General features: G+C 44.1%; 1 protein-coding gene across 3 annotated transcripts in view; it reads right to left on the bottom strand.

Annotated features, from left to right (window-relative positions):
• STXBP4 (syntaxin binding protein 4) overlaps nucleotides 1-14,671 on the bottom strand; it is a 148,750-nt gene that overhangs the window by 133,724 nt on the left and 355 nt on the right. For all 3 annotated transcript variants that reach the window (XM_053375139.1, XM_053375140.1, XM_053375141.1), the window contains exons 2-4: nucleotides 3,704-3,789; nucleotides 1,245-1,377; nucleotides 16-148 (exon numbers count right to left, since the gene is read on the bottom strand). In XM_053375139.1, coding sequence (XP_053231114.1) covers nucleotides 16-148; nucleotides 1,245-1,377; nucleotides 3,704-3,770 — 333 coding nt within the window. In that variant the 5' untranslated portion in view covers nucleotides 3,771-3,789. The remainder of the gene's footprint in view (nucleotides 1-15; nucleotides 149-1,244; nucleotides 1,378-3,703; nucleotides 3,790-14,671) is intronic.

Below are 14,671 nucleotides of genomic sequence, written 5' to 3'. Positions count from 1 at the left end.
CCTCCCTTCATCTACCTTATGACAATCACCTCCAGGAATAACTTCCAGAATATGCACCAAGGGCCCTTCGTTCCTGTTGATGCCTCCTGCAATGTTCAAGCCAAGGCCTGTTCCCTTGGAAACAGTGATGATCTGAAACACGCTGTCACTAGACAAGAAGAGAAAACAAAGTTAGCTTTCAAAGGTCAGCGGCTGGAACACCAGGATCAGCCTGAAGCAGACATCTCCTTTTGTTTTCGCCTAAGGATGCTATGGCATCAAGGTTGCTCCAAGATGCTTACATCTTAATTGGGGGAGCTGCCTTCAGTGTAAAAGATGCAGCTACGGGGGGCTGTTTGTGTAACCAGAGGTTGAATCAAGCACTGCTGTGCGGACGGGAACCTTCAGAGCAGAGCTTTATGTAATCCTGCTCTCATAAAAGACAAATCTGCTTCAGTGGGCCCAGAAGGAATCCCTATACAATCTGCCTTTGATAACAAAGCAGTCAAAGGAAGATACCTTGGCAGGGTGGATAAAAATCAATGATTTTTAAAAAATAATTTTAAAAATTGATATTTTTTCATTTAATTAGATTTTATTTAAATTGGATTTTTAAAAAATTTAAATTAGATTTTTAAAACAAAATGGTTTTGGAGGAACAATCTTTCTAAAGATAGTTTTAAGTTACATTATAGCCCAAAGGCTATCAGGAAATAAGGATCTGTTTTAAGTTTTTCATGTGTGCTAAAACTCAGCCTAAGTTGTTGGGGTTTTTTTTAAAAGTGTAACCACATCAGTGAACAAATATGGATACATATGCTATAATGTTATTGTTTCAGTTAAATAAATTGTTTAAATTGTTATTAAGGAGATGATTATTTTTCTCCTTCCAATAAGCTAGCAAGGGCTGATGGGAATTGGAGTCCACAGAACCTGGAGTACACAAACATGGCAGAAGGTTGCTGCAGGTATTCACATTTACAGAAAAAACCATCACTGCTAGACCAGACTGGGCGAAACGGATGCCCAAGCCTGATGAAATCCACAGCCAACTCACTTTCCAAGGAGAAACAGAACATGAAATAAATGAATGCGTCAGAATTCATACAAATTCTGCTTTGATTGCTTCCATTCGCTTTTGGCAGCTTAGGGTGAGTAAGATGGCTTCTGGAATGCTAACACTGTCACGCTTTCAATAGGTATTTCCCACAAATTCTGGGAGCAGGGGGACGGAGAAACAATCTGCAAATGATTTCAAACATTACTTTGTGGTGGCTTGAAGAGAAGTTGCTGTCAGGGGCTTTCCGTGGTGGTTTGCAATGATGTCGCTTGGATACAGCAGCTGTGGGCTTAGTGACCTCGAAGACGATTCCAAAGAGAGGCTGTCAGCAGGTTTACCTTAGAAGGAGAGAGAAAGGCAAAAGGACATGCAGTGGTACCTTGGTTCTCAAACGCCTTGGTTCTCAAATGCTCAAATGTGGTTGTTGGCTTTTGTTTCCAGAGCGCCTGCACCAATCAGAAGCTGCGCCTTGGTTTTCGAACATTTCGGAAGTCAAACGGACTTCCGGAACGGATTAAGTTTGGCGCTTTTGTTTTTACTTTTTATTTTGCGTTTTTGTTTTTGAGGCTTTTTCGGTTAATTTGTTTTTGTGACTGTGCGGAACCCTGTTCAGCTACTGACTGATTGATTGTGTGGCTGCGGAAACGGATAAAAGCCCCCTATCCAAACAATGACCATCATCGGTGAAGGTAAGAAAAAAAATTAAATTAAATTTTTATCATCTACAATACTCTCTTACACTCTCTTACACTCTCTTACAATACTCTAGTTACAGACTTGATCCATTCCGGGGTGCTCTTCGCACCCCAAAAAGTCTTCTACTAGAGTGCCGCTTCTGCGCATGCGCACGGTGCGAAAGAGCAATTCTACACACGCGCAAGATGCACAGAACACTTCTGCGCATGCGCAAGACATGCAGAGTGCTTCTGTGCATGCGCGCGGGATGAAACCCAGAAGTGTACACTTCCAGGTTTGCCGTGTTCGTATCCTGAAAAAATGCAACTGGAGACTGATGTAACAAGAGGTATGCCTGTATATGTTTTATAGTGCAGTACATCATTATTGCTTTCATTCTATGGATCCATGGTCTCATTAGATAGTAAAATTCATGTTAAATTGCTGTTTTAGAGGTTGCTTTTAAAAGTATGGAGCAGATTAATCTGTTTTGCATTACTGTCTATGGAATAGCGCGCCTTGGTTTTGGAACGCTTTGGTTTTGGAGCAGATTTCCGTAACGGATTAAGTTTCAGAACCAAGGTACCACTGTATATCCTCAGTTACCTTCTGGAAACCTTGAATCTGCAATTTGCAACACAGGTGATCAAAACTGATGAAAGAGGAGCCAAACAGGTTTCTTGGGGCCAGACTAATACTGAGCAGTTGGCTTGCTGGTGTTTACCTCCATTTGCTATTCATAAGGTGTGACCGGAAAGTTCGGTGAATGGTCACAGAAATCGGACAGTGAGAAATATTCAAATACACATGCTTTACAGGCCATCAAAGTAGGCCTCCTCTGATACAATGCACCATTGACAACGTTCATAGAACTGTTGTAAACCTCTGGAGAAATCCTCTTTTCGTACTGCTTTCAGTTCCCTCGTCACAGCAGCTTGGACATGTGAAATGTTGGAAAATCTGTGCCCTTTCTTTGCAGATTTCAGTTTGGGGAAAAAGAAGAAATCCGGTGGGACCAGATTGGGAGAATATGGAGGGTGGGACAACTCAGTAACCTCAGTAACGATTTCACGGGGAACATGCAATTCTTCTGCCATCATTCTGACGGACAAACACCAATTCTGCATCAATAACTCATAAAACTCTGTCGACATTTGCCGCCATTCTGCTCATCGACGGCCTGCCAGACTGAGGATCATCTTCGATGGCTTGCCACCCTTCTTCTCGGAAATGCTTAAACCACTCATACGCTGTCTTTCGAGTTACGGCTTCATCTCCGTACACAACAGTGCGCATTTTGTGGGTTTCCGATGCTGATTGCATGTCTGAATATTTCTCGCTGTCAGATTTCTGTGACCATTCGCCGAACATTTCAGTCACACCTTGTATTTAGTGGCAATTGCCTTGTATAGTAACTACTTATGTAGCTCAGAGTGTTCCCAAATTACAGTGGTACCTCAGGTTACATACGCTTCAGGTTACATACGCTTCACGTTACAGACTCCGCTAACCCAGAAATAGTGGTTCAGGTTAAGAACTTTGATCAGGATGAGAACAGAAATCGTGCTCCGGCGGCAGCAGGAGGCCCCATTAGCTAAAGTGGTGCTTCAGGTTAAGAACAGTTTCAGGTTAAGAACGGACCTCCAGAACGAATTAAGTACTTAACCCGAGGTACCACTGTACAAGCAAGGGACTTTATGCTGTTACAAACCAATGAGGACCAAGACACTGCTTTGTAATGTGTGAAATGAGCCCCTAGGGGGCATTGCCACACTTCTCTCTTGCTCAACTGATTTTCAAGGAAGGATCAATTGAACAGAGGTGTCTTTTCTGTCCATCAAACATCAAGCCACACGTAAAATCTGGGTTAAGGGTCTACCGTCCAATTCATGCAAGCATTCCTACCAACCTGAAATATTAATGGAGGCCACCAGGCCACCAAACATATTCTACGCTGCACAAAGAAAATATATATAACCAGCAGCTCACTAGCTAGGAGTTGTGTCGGGGAATTCCTCACAGAGTCTGTGTTGCTATGCGAGCTGAACTTCTCCATCAGGTTCAGAAATTCTACCCTGGGAACAAAGAGGATGAAGAGATGTTTTATATATCGATGTCACTTCTGAACGTCTCGTTCCAAGGCTTTTCAAGGAAATGGCACCGAGGATTGCATCCAACAAAGTTGTTGCGTTTCGAGGTCCCCAAGCCACCCCCCAATAATTCACACATCACACATCAATTTTGGTTTGGGTTTTTGGCACAATTTTGGCCACAACTTTATTTAAATACACACAAGTGAGTGGTTGCTTAGGCATTGGTTCCGACTATCTGTCTTTGCCCAGGGACAGAACTGACTTCTGGATTCCAGTGGAAGCCAGTGAGGGAAACAATTTTGGGGAGAAAATGAAGCTGAGCCTCAGTCCCTCACTTCTCACCCTCATGCTCCTGGTGGCCCAAGTCCGATGCCAGGGACAAGGATGAAAAGAATGGAAGCCCCTGGATTCCTTTAACGGAATTCCCTTTCTGCACCAACATTGGAGGGGTAGGCACTTACCCCTCCACCAACCAATTTGAACCAATGCCTAACCGCCAACCTTACAAGTTGTGACGATTTGCTATGCAGTAGGCAAAAACCAAATGGCACCAGACAATGAGCCAAATGGACAAAATTCCTACCAGGCCCCTGCCTCAAAGCAGACGACCCCATGACAGGCATAGCAAGGTCAAGCGAACAACCCCCCCCAATACAGGGAGGGTGGGGGGGTGATCTGGTGCAAGCAGCCAAGAGGACGCCCAAAGTTGGGCGACCAATATTTAAAACCTCTGACCCCTCCTTCAAAATTGGCAACAAGCAATTCTCCCCAGCGACCCAATCAACCAATTCACTGCCTGGGTCACTCCGCAAATCTGCCCAGCAACACTGGGGTGGCTTGTATCTCCCACCGCGACACGTGCTCTCTGCTAGGGAGAATACGTATAGCATGACAACGGCTTGTGCAACAGGACTTCCTCTCCCACTTCTCGCACCCCCTCTAAATCAGTTTCCATTGTTCAGGCAGAAGTCCTTGGTTGCATACAACCCTTACCAAATGCTGGACGAAAACTTTGCTTTCATTCAGCCTCTTACATGGCAGTGAATTCCTGCAGCAGTGCTTGACTTAGTCCCACTCCATTCTCCTGGGCATGGTAGGCCAATTGGTGTCAAGGAAAGATAGGACGTTTTTAATGTACGCTACAACAGCAGCAAGAGTTCTTTTAGCAAAGTATTGGAAGACACAAGAACTACCCACGCTGGAAGAGTGGCAGACGAAGGTGATTGACTATATGGGATTGGCTGAGATGACGGGCAGAATCCGTGACCAAGGGAAAGAGACGGTGGAAGAAGATTGGAAGAAATTTAAACTTTATCTTAAGAACTGTTGTAAAATTATTGAGTGTTAAAATGTCATGGGTAAGGCAAAGCAGATTTGCAGCGATAAATGATTGGGTAAGAGAAAAAGGTTAAAGAAAGTGAATTATAAGCAATTGAGATCAGGGGTTGCTGAAAAAGTCTAAAACAGGGATGCAGAAAAGGGAGGCATGGGGAAGTCGTTGAAATTGGGTTTAAGGAAAAAAAGGTTATGAAATTATACATGTTTATATGTTTGTTTGTTTTTGTATTGTCAGTTGTAATGTGTTATAATTTATGTTGGAAAATCAATAAAAAATCTTAAAAAAAGAAAAAGAAAAAAGACTTAGTCCCACTCCAAAAGGAGAATGCTGGAAGAAAAATGCTCAGACAGCAGAGCATGAAACTCTTAATCACAGAGCCCCATGCTGGGCCAAGGTTTCCTCCATTGCGGGGGGGCAGAATTAGTGACTCTCGTGGTCCCTTCCAACTCTACAATTCTACTAGAAATATATTTTAAAAATAAAATAATAATTGTCCAGTAGCACCTTAGAGACCAACTAAGTTTGTTCTTGGTATGAGCTTTCGTGTGCATGCACACTTCTTCAGATACACATGAAAACGAAAGCTCATACCAAGAACAAACTTAGTTGGTCTCTAAGGTGCTACTGGACAATTTATTTATTTATTTATTTATTTAATCTATTTCTACTGCGTCAGACCAACGCGGCTACCCATCTACAATTCTACGATTCTTTAAATTCAAGAACAAATGATACAAGAATCAATGGCCCCAGTTCAAGCTGGAGTTCAATTTCAAATATGGTTAAGATGCACCACTTGCAAAAGTACAACTGAACACATTTATTAGTAGTAGTAGTAGTAGTAGTAGTAGTAGTAGTAGAATTTATATACTGCCCTATACCCAGAGGTCTCAGGGCGGTTCATAGAATAAAAATCAAAATATAAAACCATAAAATATATAATAAAAGTAAAAACAACCCATAACCCTCCCACCCCCACAAAACACATTTTAAAAGGGCATAGGATCCTCACAACATTTAAAGTAAGACAATAAACAAACCTGGACAAGAGCCACTCATTGGAAAGACCAGGATATCAGTAATGTTTGCACATCCTTGTATGAACTCAAACAAGAAGAAAAAATATAATCTACAGATAGAGCTGCAATGTCAGATACCCCTCAAATCCGAAAATCATGAGCATAGCCTGGAGCTCATCTTACGTGAAGTTTAAAGGATGTGTATTGTAAGTGTTTTGCAATTAAAACAAAACACTGCACTTAGATAGGGACATCAATAAGGTGAAAATGATGTACATAAGGGGGAAAAACACCAAGACTTTTTAATGTGACCTGCTGGGCCTAGTTCCAATTGGGAGCGCATCTGTATAACAGGAACGTTTTTCTTTTGCAAACAGGCTTGAATTCCACCCATTGGGGTGGACTGGGGGAGCGGATGTCAGGACATGGCCCACAAGTCAAATCCAGTCCCTCACACCTGTCTTACACAATCTTTCCTAAATGCCTACTTCTTTGGGAACTGGCAGTCTTGACTGGGAAGCCGTTTCCATAATACTGGAGCCACTACCATTAAGTCTCTGCCCTGTTCTTGCACCTGACTTTCATGAGTATAAAACATGGGTCAGCAAACTAAGGTATGCAGTCCGGATCAGGTCCAATTGCCCTCTGGATCCGGCCTGCAGATGGTCCTGGAATCGCTGCTTGAACTGGCTTGATCGTTCGGGCTGCACCATTTTTTTTGCAAAAAAAATTCAGGCACCATTCCCCCCCACACACACAGTGGCGCCTCCTCCCTCCTGGCTTCTCCCCACCCTACGGAGGAAGGGAGCTCGGCTTTGATTGGTGCCAGCCAACCCAAAGCCTCGCCGCATGCATGCTGAGGCGTGGCCCAGACTCGCCACCTGCCCACTGGCCTCTCCGTCCATGGCGGCACTGTGGGCATCATGACGGGTGGAGCTTGGCCTGCCTGCTGGCCCTGCGCCTGGTGCCCAGGAAAGCTGGCCCGGAAAGGAGAGGCGCCGCCACCACCGCCAGCTCCCAACCGCAGGCAGAGGATGTAGGAAACCAGGGGGAGGGGAGGGGGCGGGGGAGAGGGGGGGAGAGAGAAGCCCCTCTCCGCCACGTGTGTGTGCACGCATGTGCGCAGTCCGGCCCGCCACAAGGTCTGAGGGGCAGTGAACTGGCCCCCTCCTTAAAAAGTTTGCTGACCCCTGGTATAAAAGGAAACTGAGCAGAACTCAGGGAGGGCAAGAGAGTGGAGGCCTCCAAGACATGCTGTACCTAGGTCATATAAAGCTTTGCAGGTGTGGATTAAAGGCAGGGCCAGCCCTACCATCAGACGGACTGAGGCGGATGGCTCAGGGGGCTGGGGCTGGAGTGGAGAACATCAGCAAGATATGGGTGGAAAGAGCTATGTCTGCTATAGAGCCTGCCCAGCACCTCCCTGAGCTAGCTAGATGCCTTCAGGTGTAGTACATAGAGAAGGACCAGTGTTATAAACTCAAGATATATAAACTAGGTGCGAAATGGCTCCTTAAACCAGGGTAAGAGTCACCAAAATGAAACGCCTAATTGCCATTTGGGGGTTAGACGGCTCGAAAGCCGCATTTGACAATACAACTTCTTGGTTCCTGAAATTCATTCTGACTGTGCAGATAAAATATTAAGGATAGAATTCTACAGGATGTGTTGCTAGGGGGTGAAAACATGTACTGAAGTTCTCACCCTGGGCCAGCAGGGGGATACTGTAGATAGTTATGCAAATGAAGGATCGAAAGTGACGTTCAGTGATTGGATAGTTTGTATGCAAATGAAGGATCGAAAGTGACGTTCAGTGATTGGATAGTTTTAGAAAGTTGCTACAGTAATGTTGTACTGGAGCTCTATATAAGCAGGCTGACTGAGCCTTTCAGTTCAGTTCTGTTCTGGCCTCTGAATAAAGAAGAGCTGTTTGAAGAATCACTGTGTCGTCTGATATATTCACCCACAACTTAACACAAGGATTCCCCAGGTATGCACCTCCAGGTGGTGGATACATCAGGTGCCATACTGGTGCCCGGGCATCTTCACTTGGTCACAAGTGGCCGATAGCCAGGAGCAAAATGCGCCTGGCCCCTGGCTAATTTCAAAGGCTGCGGAGGATGTCCCATCGCCAGAGCTGAAGAAAAGGTTATACTGCCAATCCGAACAGCTTTTGTACATAGAATTGAAGGGGGGGTGGAATCTTGCACTTCAACTAAGGCAGCACAATGTGTTAGGCTGGCCTTGATGAAAAGGTACTGGAAATCACAGAACAGCCTCGCTACTGCAAGAGGAAGAAAAAAAATTCCCCACTGCTATTTATACAACAGTGACAGCAAGCGTACAACAAGGAGTTTAATTCTGTCTACCGGAATGATCAAACTGCTTGTGGATTTTAATTATTCAAGAAGGATAGAGAAAACTAGGTCAGCATTCCTTGGCTGAAAGGGGATTAAGAAAACACCTCAAATCTGTACAATAGGAAGAGACAGGACAAGGAGACAGAGAAAGCCGTATGTATACAGCTGGCAATTGCACAGTGAAAAGATGTACAGTGGTACCTCGGGTTAAGAACTTACCGTATTTTTCGCTCTATAAGACACACCAGACCACAAGACACACCTAGTTTTTGGAGGAGGAAAACAAGAAAAAAAATATTCTGAATCTCAGAAGCCAGAACAGCAAGAGGGATCGCTGCGCAGTGAAAGCAGCAATCCCTCTTGCTGTTCTGGCTTCTGGGATAGCTGTACAGCCTGCATTCGCTCCATAAGACGCACACACATTTCCCCTTACTTTTTAGGAGGGGAAAAGTGAGTCTTATAGAGCAAAAAACACAGTAATTCGTTCCAGAGGTCTGTTCTTAACCTGAAACTGTTCTTAACCTGAAGTACCACTTTAGCTAATAGGGCCTCCTGCTGCTGCCGCGCCGCTGCTGCACGATTTCTTTTCTCATCCTGAAGCAAAGTTCTTAACCCAAGGTACTATTTCTGGGTTAGCGGAGTCTGTAACCTGAAGCGTCTGTAACCCGAGGTACCACTGTATGGACAATGCTAGGTCAAAAATTGAGGGAAATTAACAGAGCTTCCTTTGGACACAGATGGCTGCCACCAATTCCTAGTGCCTTGTGTGAATCTGGAGACAAGAGGATCTGAGATACTTGTCTGCATTAGCATAAGTGTAATGCTGATAAAAGAAGGGGAGGAAATCAAACCTGAGATACCACCGTATCTGATGCAATAAAAAGGGTAAAGGGACCCCTGACTGTTAAGTCCAGTTGTGGACAACTCTGGGGTTGAGGCGCTCCCTTGCCAAGGGCGCTGGCGTTTGTCCGCAGACAGCTTCCGGGTCATGTGACCAGCATGACTAAGCTTCTTCTGGCGAACCAGACCAGCGCACGGAAACGCCGTTTACCTTCCCGCCGGAGCGGTACCTATTTATCAACTTGCACTTTGACATGCTTTCAAACTCCTAGGTTGGCAGGAGCAGCGACCGAACAACAGGAGCTCACCCTGTTGCAGGGATTCAAACCGCCGACCTTCTGATAGGCAAGCCCTAGGCTCTGTGGTTTAGACCACAGCGCCACTCGTGTCCTACTATCTGATGCAATACAACACTACAATTCACAAATGAGAAAGACAGCAGCTAATTATCCACTTTTCAGGAAAAGATAATAAACTGATGAGCTTGTCACACTTCTACTTCTCTTTTGATTTCAATGGGTGAGGGGAGAGATTTTATTATTACAGCAGGAACAAATTCAGCAGGAACAAATTCAGTTTGCTTTCTTTAAGCACCCACCCCTCCCGGCAATAAGCTGTTTCAGAAAAGTTCTTCTGAAAAAACAACAACAAATGGCTTTTGCTGTAAGCCATTCTCTGATAGCTAAACGGTGATGGAAAGGCCAAGGCAAGGTGAGAGAAAATGGAGGGGTGAAGAGTTGCAGTGGCATCATGCCAATGTCTATGGCCATTTTGCTCCCTTATAGGCTTGAATAATTTTTTTTAAAATGTTTTCTTACTTTCTGCTTCTTCAGCTCTGGCAATGAGTAAAGACACGCGGCTGGTTGCTGATGCTTTTTGCAATTATGTCAACAGCTCTGTGGGGCTAAACAGAAAATGTAGGGGTTAAAATATACAGATTTTCTCCATTAAGCTGCTGCAAGGACTCTGCTATTATGCAACAGGAAATTGTCTCTATGAGCTGAAAGGCAATGCATGCCTAGCAATGAATAGCTTTAATATGACTCTCACAGTAAGCCCACAATTCTAAGAATCCTTGCTGGAAGAATGCCCAACCGAAAATCCTGTAATTTTCAGATTAAAGGTGTCAAGTTTTAGCTTTAAAAAGTGGAATATGTAATTAATTAATTAGCATGGCACTTCAATAACATGCTAGCATTAGGGAGCCAATGTATCCTGTAGATGTTTAAACATGGGTGTGAGTCTGTAAAATGGGAACAACATAGAGGTGCACATCACAGGGTTATTGCGAGGGGAAATTTCTCATGTGGTTCAACCTGCAGCCATTATGATCCATGCTTAAAGTTAAATGTCTAAAGCCAAACTTTCATTAGCTACAACAACCAAGTCTTCGCCACTGACTTCTAAAATCAAGTCTCCAATAAGCAATCAACATTAAGAAAGAAAGAGGTCAATAATGAATGGCAATTTGATTGTATGAGTTAGCAGGTAGAAACAAACACTAAGCACATGAAACGCAAAATATTTTGCTATCAGTTTTACCATAAAATAATGCCAGGAAGAAATATTAACAACTTCAGATATGCAGAAGACACAAGCTTGATGGCAGAAAGTGAGGAGGAATTAAAGAACCTTTTAATGAGGGTGAAAGAGGAGAGTGCAAAATATGGTCTGACGCTCAACGTCAAAAAAACGAAGATCATGGCCACTGGTCCCATCACCTCCTGGCAAATAGAAGGGGAAGAAATAGAGGCAGTGAGAGTTTTTACTTTCTTGGGTTCCATGATCACTGCAGATGGTGACAGCAGTCACAAAACTAAAGATGCCTGCTTCTTGGGAGAAAAGCAATGACAAACCTAGATAGCATCTTAAAAAGTAGAGACATCACCTTGCCGACAAAGGTCCGTATAGTTAAAGCTATGGTTTTCTCAGTAGTAATGTATGGAAGTGAGAGCTGGACCATAAAGAAGGCTGATCACTGAATAATTGATGCTTTTGAATTATGGTGCTGGAGGAGACTCTTGAGAGTCCCATGGACTGCAAGAAGATCAAACCTATCCATTCTTAAGGAAATCAGCCCTGAAGGAAAGATTGTGAAGCTGAGGCTCCAATACTTTGGCCACCTCATGAGAAGAGAAGACTCCCTGGAAAAGACCCTGATGTTGGAAAAGATTGAGGGCACAAGGAGAAGGGGACGACAGAGGACGAGATGGTTGGATAGTGTTCTCAAAGCTACCAGCATGAGTTTGATCAAACTGCAGGAGGCAATGGAAGACAGGAGTGCCTGGCATGCTCTGGTCCATGGGGCCACGAAGAGTTGGACACGACTAAACAACAACAACAACAACGATTCCAGAGAGACTTCCAGCAATATATAAATCGCAGCTTTCGGATTTGCTCCCTTATGGCTGAGTTCTGAATGAATACAGCCACATCATTTATGTTATAATAGGACACCCTGAGAACATCGTAATGCAAGCTGACATTTTGTCTTCTGCCACAATGTTCATGCTGGGATATACCAGTAACTACAACTATTATGTGAAATGGCCATCAACGATCAGCTGTTCAGGAAGAAAGTTGATAAGCTTTTCCCACTTGCTCAACTAGCGGTGTGACCAGGAAAAGAGCTCTTTGTCATTTGAGCTCTTTCACAAAACATTACTGCGTATGAGCCATAGGGATTGCAATTCAGATAAAAGGCAAGTGTGCTTCGTGCCTGATCTCCCTTTACTCTGCCTAATGTGCATTCATGGAACTATAATGAAAAGTGGTGGGGACGATACAAATACATAAAGTTGTTTTTAGCAGCCGTACTGGCAACCACAATAGCATGAAAAGCAGTTATTTACTATCTACTGCAGCCATTCTCCCCACCCCAAGGTAATATCCTCTTTATGAAAATTCCATAGGCTTCTTCAGATTGCTTTCGATAGCCTCCGATAAGTTCAGTGCCTGTTGAGCAAGCAAATGCAGCAAGAGATAAACAGGTCCATTTCCTCTGTTCCAGTAAATATACCGAGGTAATTGCTAAATACTTTTTATGAAGATCTCAACTCCCGTCTGGTTCGGAGTAGACTGCAAGAGCCCAGAAGGGGCCCAAAAGAAGCACTCCTGGCTTGTTAGTGCAAACTGTACACATAAGCTAATTACCTAATCTGTTTGGGCAGTCTGGAAATGCAATGTGATGTATATAGTTCGACTGATTTCATGAGGACCCATAATAGTCCTTTGGAAGTGGGGAGTGGGGGGGAGAGCAAAGCAATGGCAAATTTACGAACAGTTGCAATATGCAATTTGTACAGGGGCTTTGTACCTCTATTCACAATGCAGCAACTTAGCTTGTTTTTCCCCCTCTAAAAAATAGATTTATGTCAAAACTTTCAATATTATTATCCAACCTACTTTAGAAGATATTATGTTACCCACAGGATAAACAGAATAAGGATGCATTCTGAGCGTTTTGCAAACGTTGACAAAAAAATAGTTACTGGATGTAATTTGTTTGTTTCCCTTTTACAAATTTGCTCTCTATGTTTGGCTGGGGCAAAGTGATGCTTCCCCTGTCAAGTGGCTATATCTACCCAGTTAACTTTCACTGTCTGCCACTGCCGCACCCTTTCCCAAATTCTCACTTGAGGTCTAGTCCTACAGTGCATCTCAGTCCTTTTAAAGATGATGTGTTTTCAACTGGGAGGCAGCAAAGAGGAAATCTTGCCTGCAGGAGAAGTGCTTTGCAGGAGTGGATAGCCTGAATATCACCCTGAATATCCAGGTGGTAGGAGACCTGCATTTGCTGCTCAGTTATCATATAAAACACCCTTTATCAGCCTCCTCCAGAATCATTGTTTCATAAGTTGTGGCCCAAAGAGCTTAGAATTTATTTGGAACTGTTTTTCTTATAACTGCTCCCTTTCCCTTATGGGGTATTCCGGAGCCCGTATAGAGTCCTGAAGAAGGTTCCCTATCGGCAGAAGAAAATAACAGAGGCCAGCCAGAGTATATTGAGAAGCAAAGCGGCTAGTAAACCTGATCTTTATTAAAGGAACTGTTGCAACAGGGTCCCCACTCACCACATGCAGGAGGGAGGAGAACCCTGAACAATGGTGCACAAGCCCTTATACAGGCTTTTGGAATTGCCCACCCTGTAGCCCAAGACACCCCCCTGAAACATCAGACATACTCCACAGAAGGAGGTGGTCTCCAGCAGAAATCCTGCCTGCCAGGATACCCGATAATGGTCACTGATTGCATTACCTGGGCAGCCTGGCCATTCTTTTGTGATGGTTAATACTTTAGTTCCTGAATGGAGGTCACAGGCTCACCCTATTCATACACAAAGACGCCCTTAAGACAGGATTTGTAAGTGAAACGACAATGGGAAGACTTTCCCCATTTGCCTCCCTTACTGCAGGGGAATATCTGAGGTCATTGGGAGAGTCAAAATGGCTTCAGGATTGCTTTCCCATTCTATTTCAGACACATGGTTCATATATTTAGATATGTGTGCATTTATGAATATTTATTCTATATTTGAGACCTCCAAATTCTTATACAGTCATACCTCAGGTTAAAGATGCTTCAGGTTGAGCGTTTTCAGGTTGCGTTCCGCGGCAACCCGGAAGTAACGAAACGGGTTCGTTCTGGGTTTCGCCGCTCATACATGCACAGACACTCAAAATGACGTCACGCGCATACACAGAAGCGGTGAATCGCGACCCGTGCACATGCGGGTTGTGTTCTGCTCAGGATGCTAACAGGGCTCCGGAACAGATTACGTTCACATCCAGAGGTACCACTGTAACAGTACCCTGCTTAAGAAGTCTAGTTGTTGTTTAGTCGTTTAGTCGTGTCCGACTCTTTGTGACCCCATAGACCAGAGCACGCCAGACACTCCTGTCTTCCACTGCCTCCCGCACTTTGGTCACTCATGCTGGTAGCTTCGAGAACACTATCCAACCATCTCGTCCTCTGTCATCCCCTTCTCCTTGTGCCCTCCATCTTTCCCAACGTCAGGGTCTTTTCCAGGGAGTCTTCTCTTCTCATGAGGTGGCCAAAGTATTGGAGTCTCAGCTTCAGGATCTGTCCTTCCAGTGAGCACTCAGGACTGATTTTCCTTAAGAAGTCTACATATAGCAATTCAAAACCTTTCGCACACCTTATCTGAATCTCTACAGCAAGTACTAACAGCCCCGCCCTCTACCAACTGAGCTAAACTAAGAGGTGCTTGTTTACATATATATATATGTATGTATATTATATTTATAACATGTGTGTGCTTGCTTGTATCACGTAACCACAGCCTG

The sequence above is a fragment of the Podarcis raffonei genome, chromosome 2, assembly GCF_027172205.1.
Source record: "Podarcis raffonei isolate rPodRaf1 chromosome 2, rPodRaf1.pri, whole genome shotgun sequence".
Classification (NCBI taxonomy): domain Eukaryota; kingdom Metazoa; phylum Chordata; class Lepidosauria; order Squamata; family Lacertidae; genus Podarcis; species Podarcis raffonei.
Note: the sequence above shows the minus strand (reverse complement) of the source record. Positions and strands in the feature narration are given on the sequence as shown.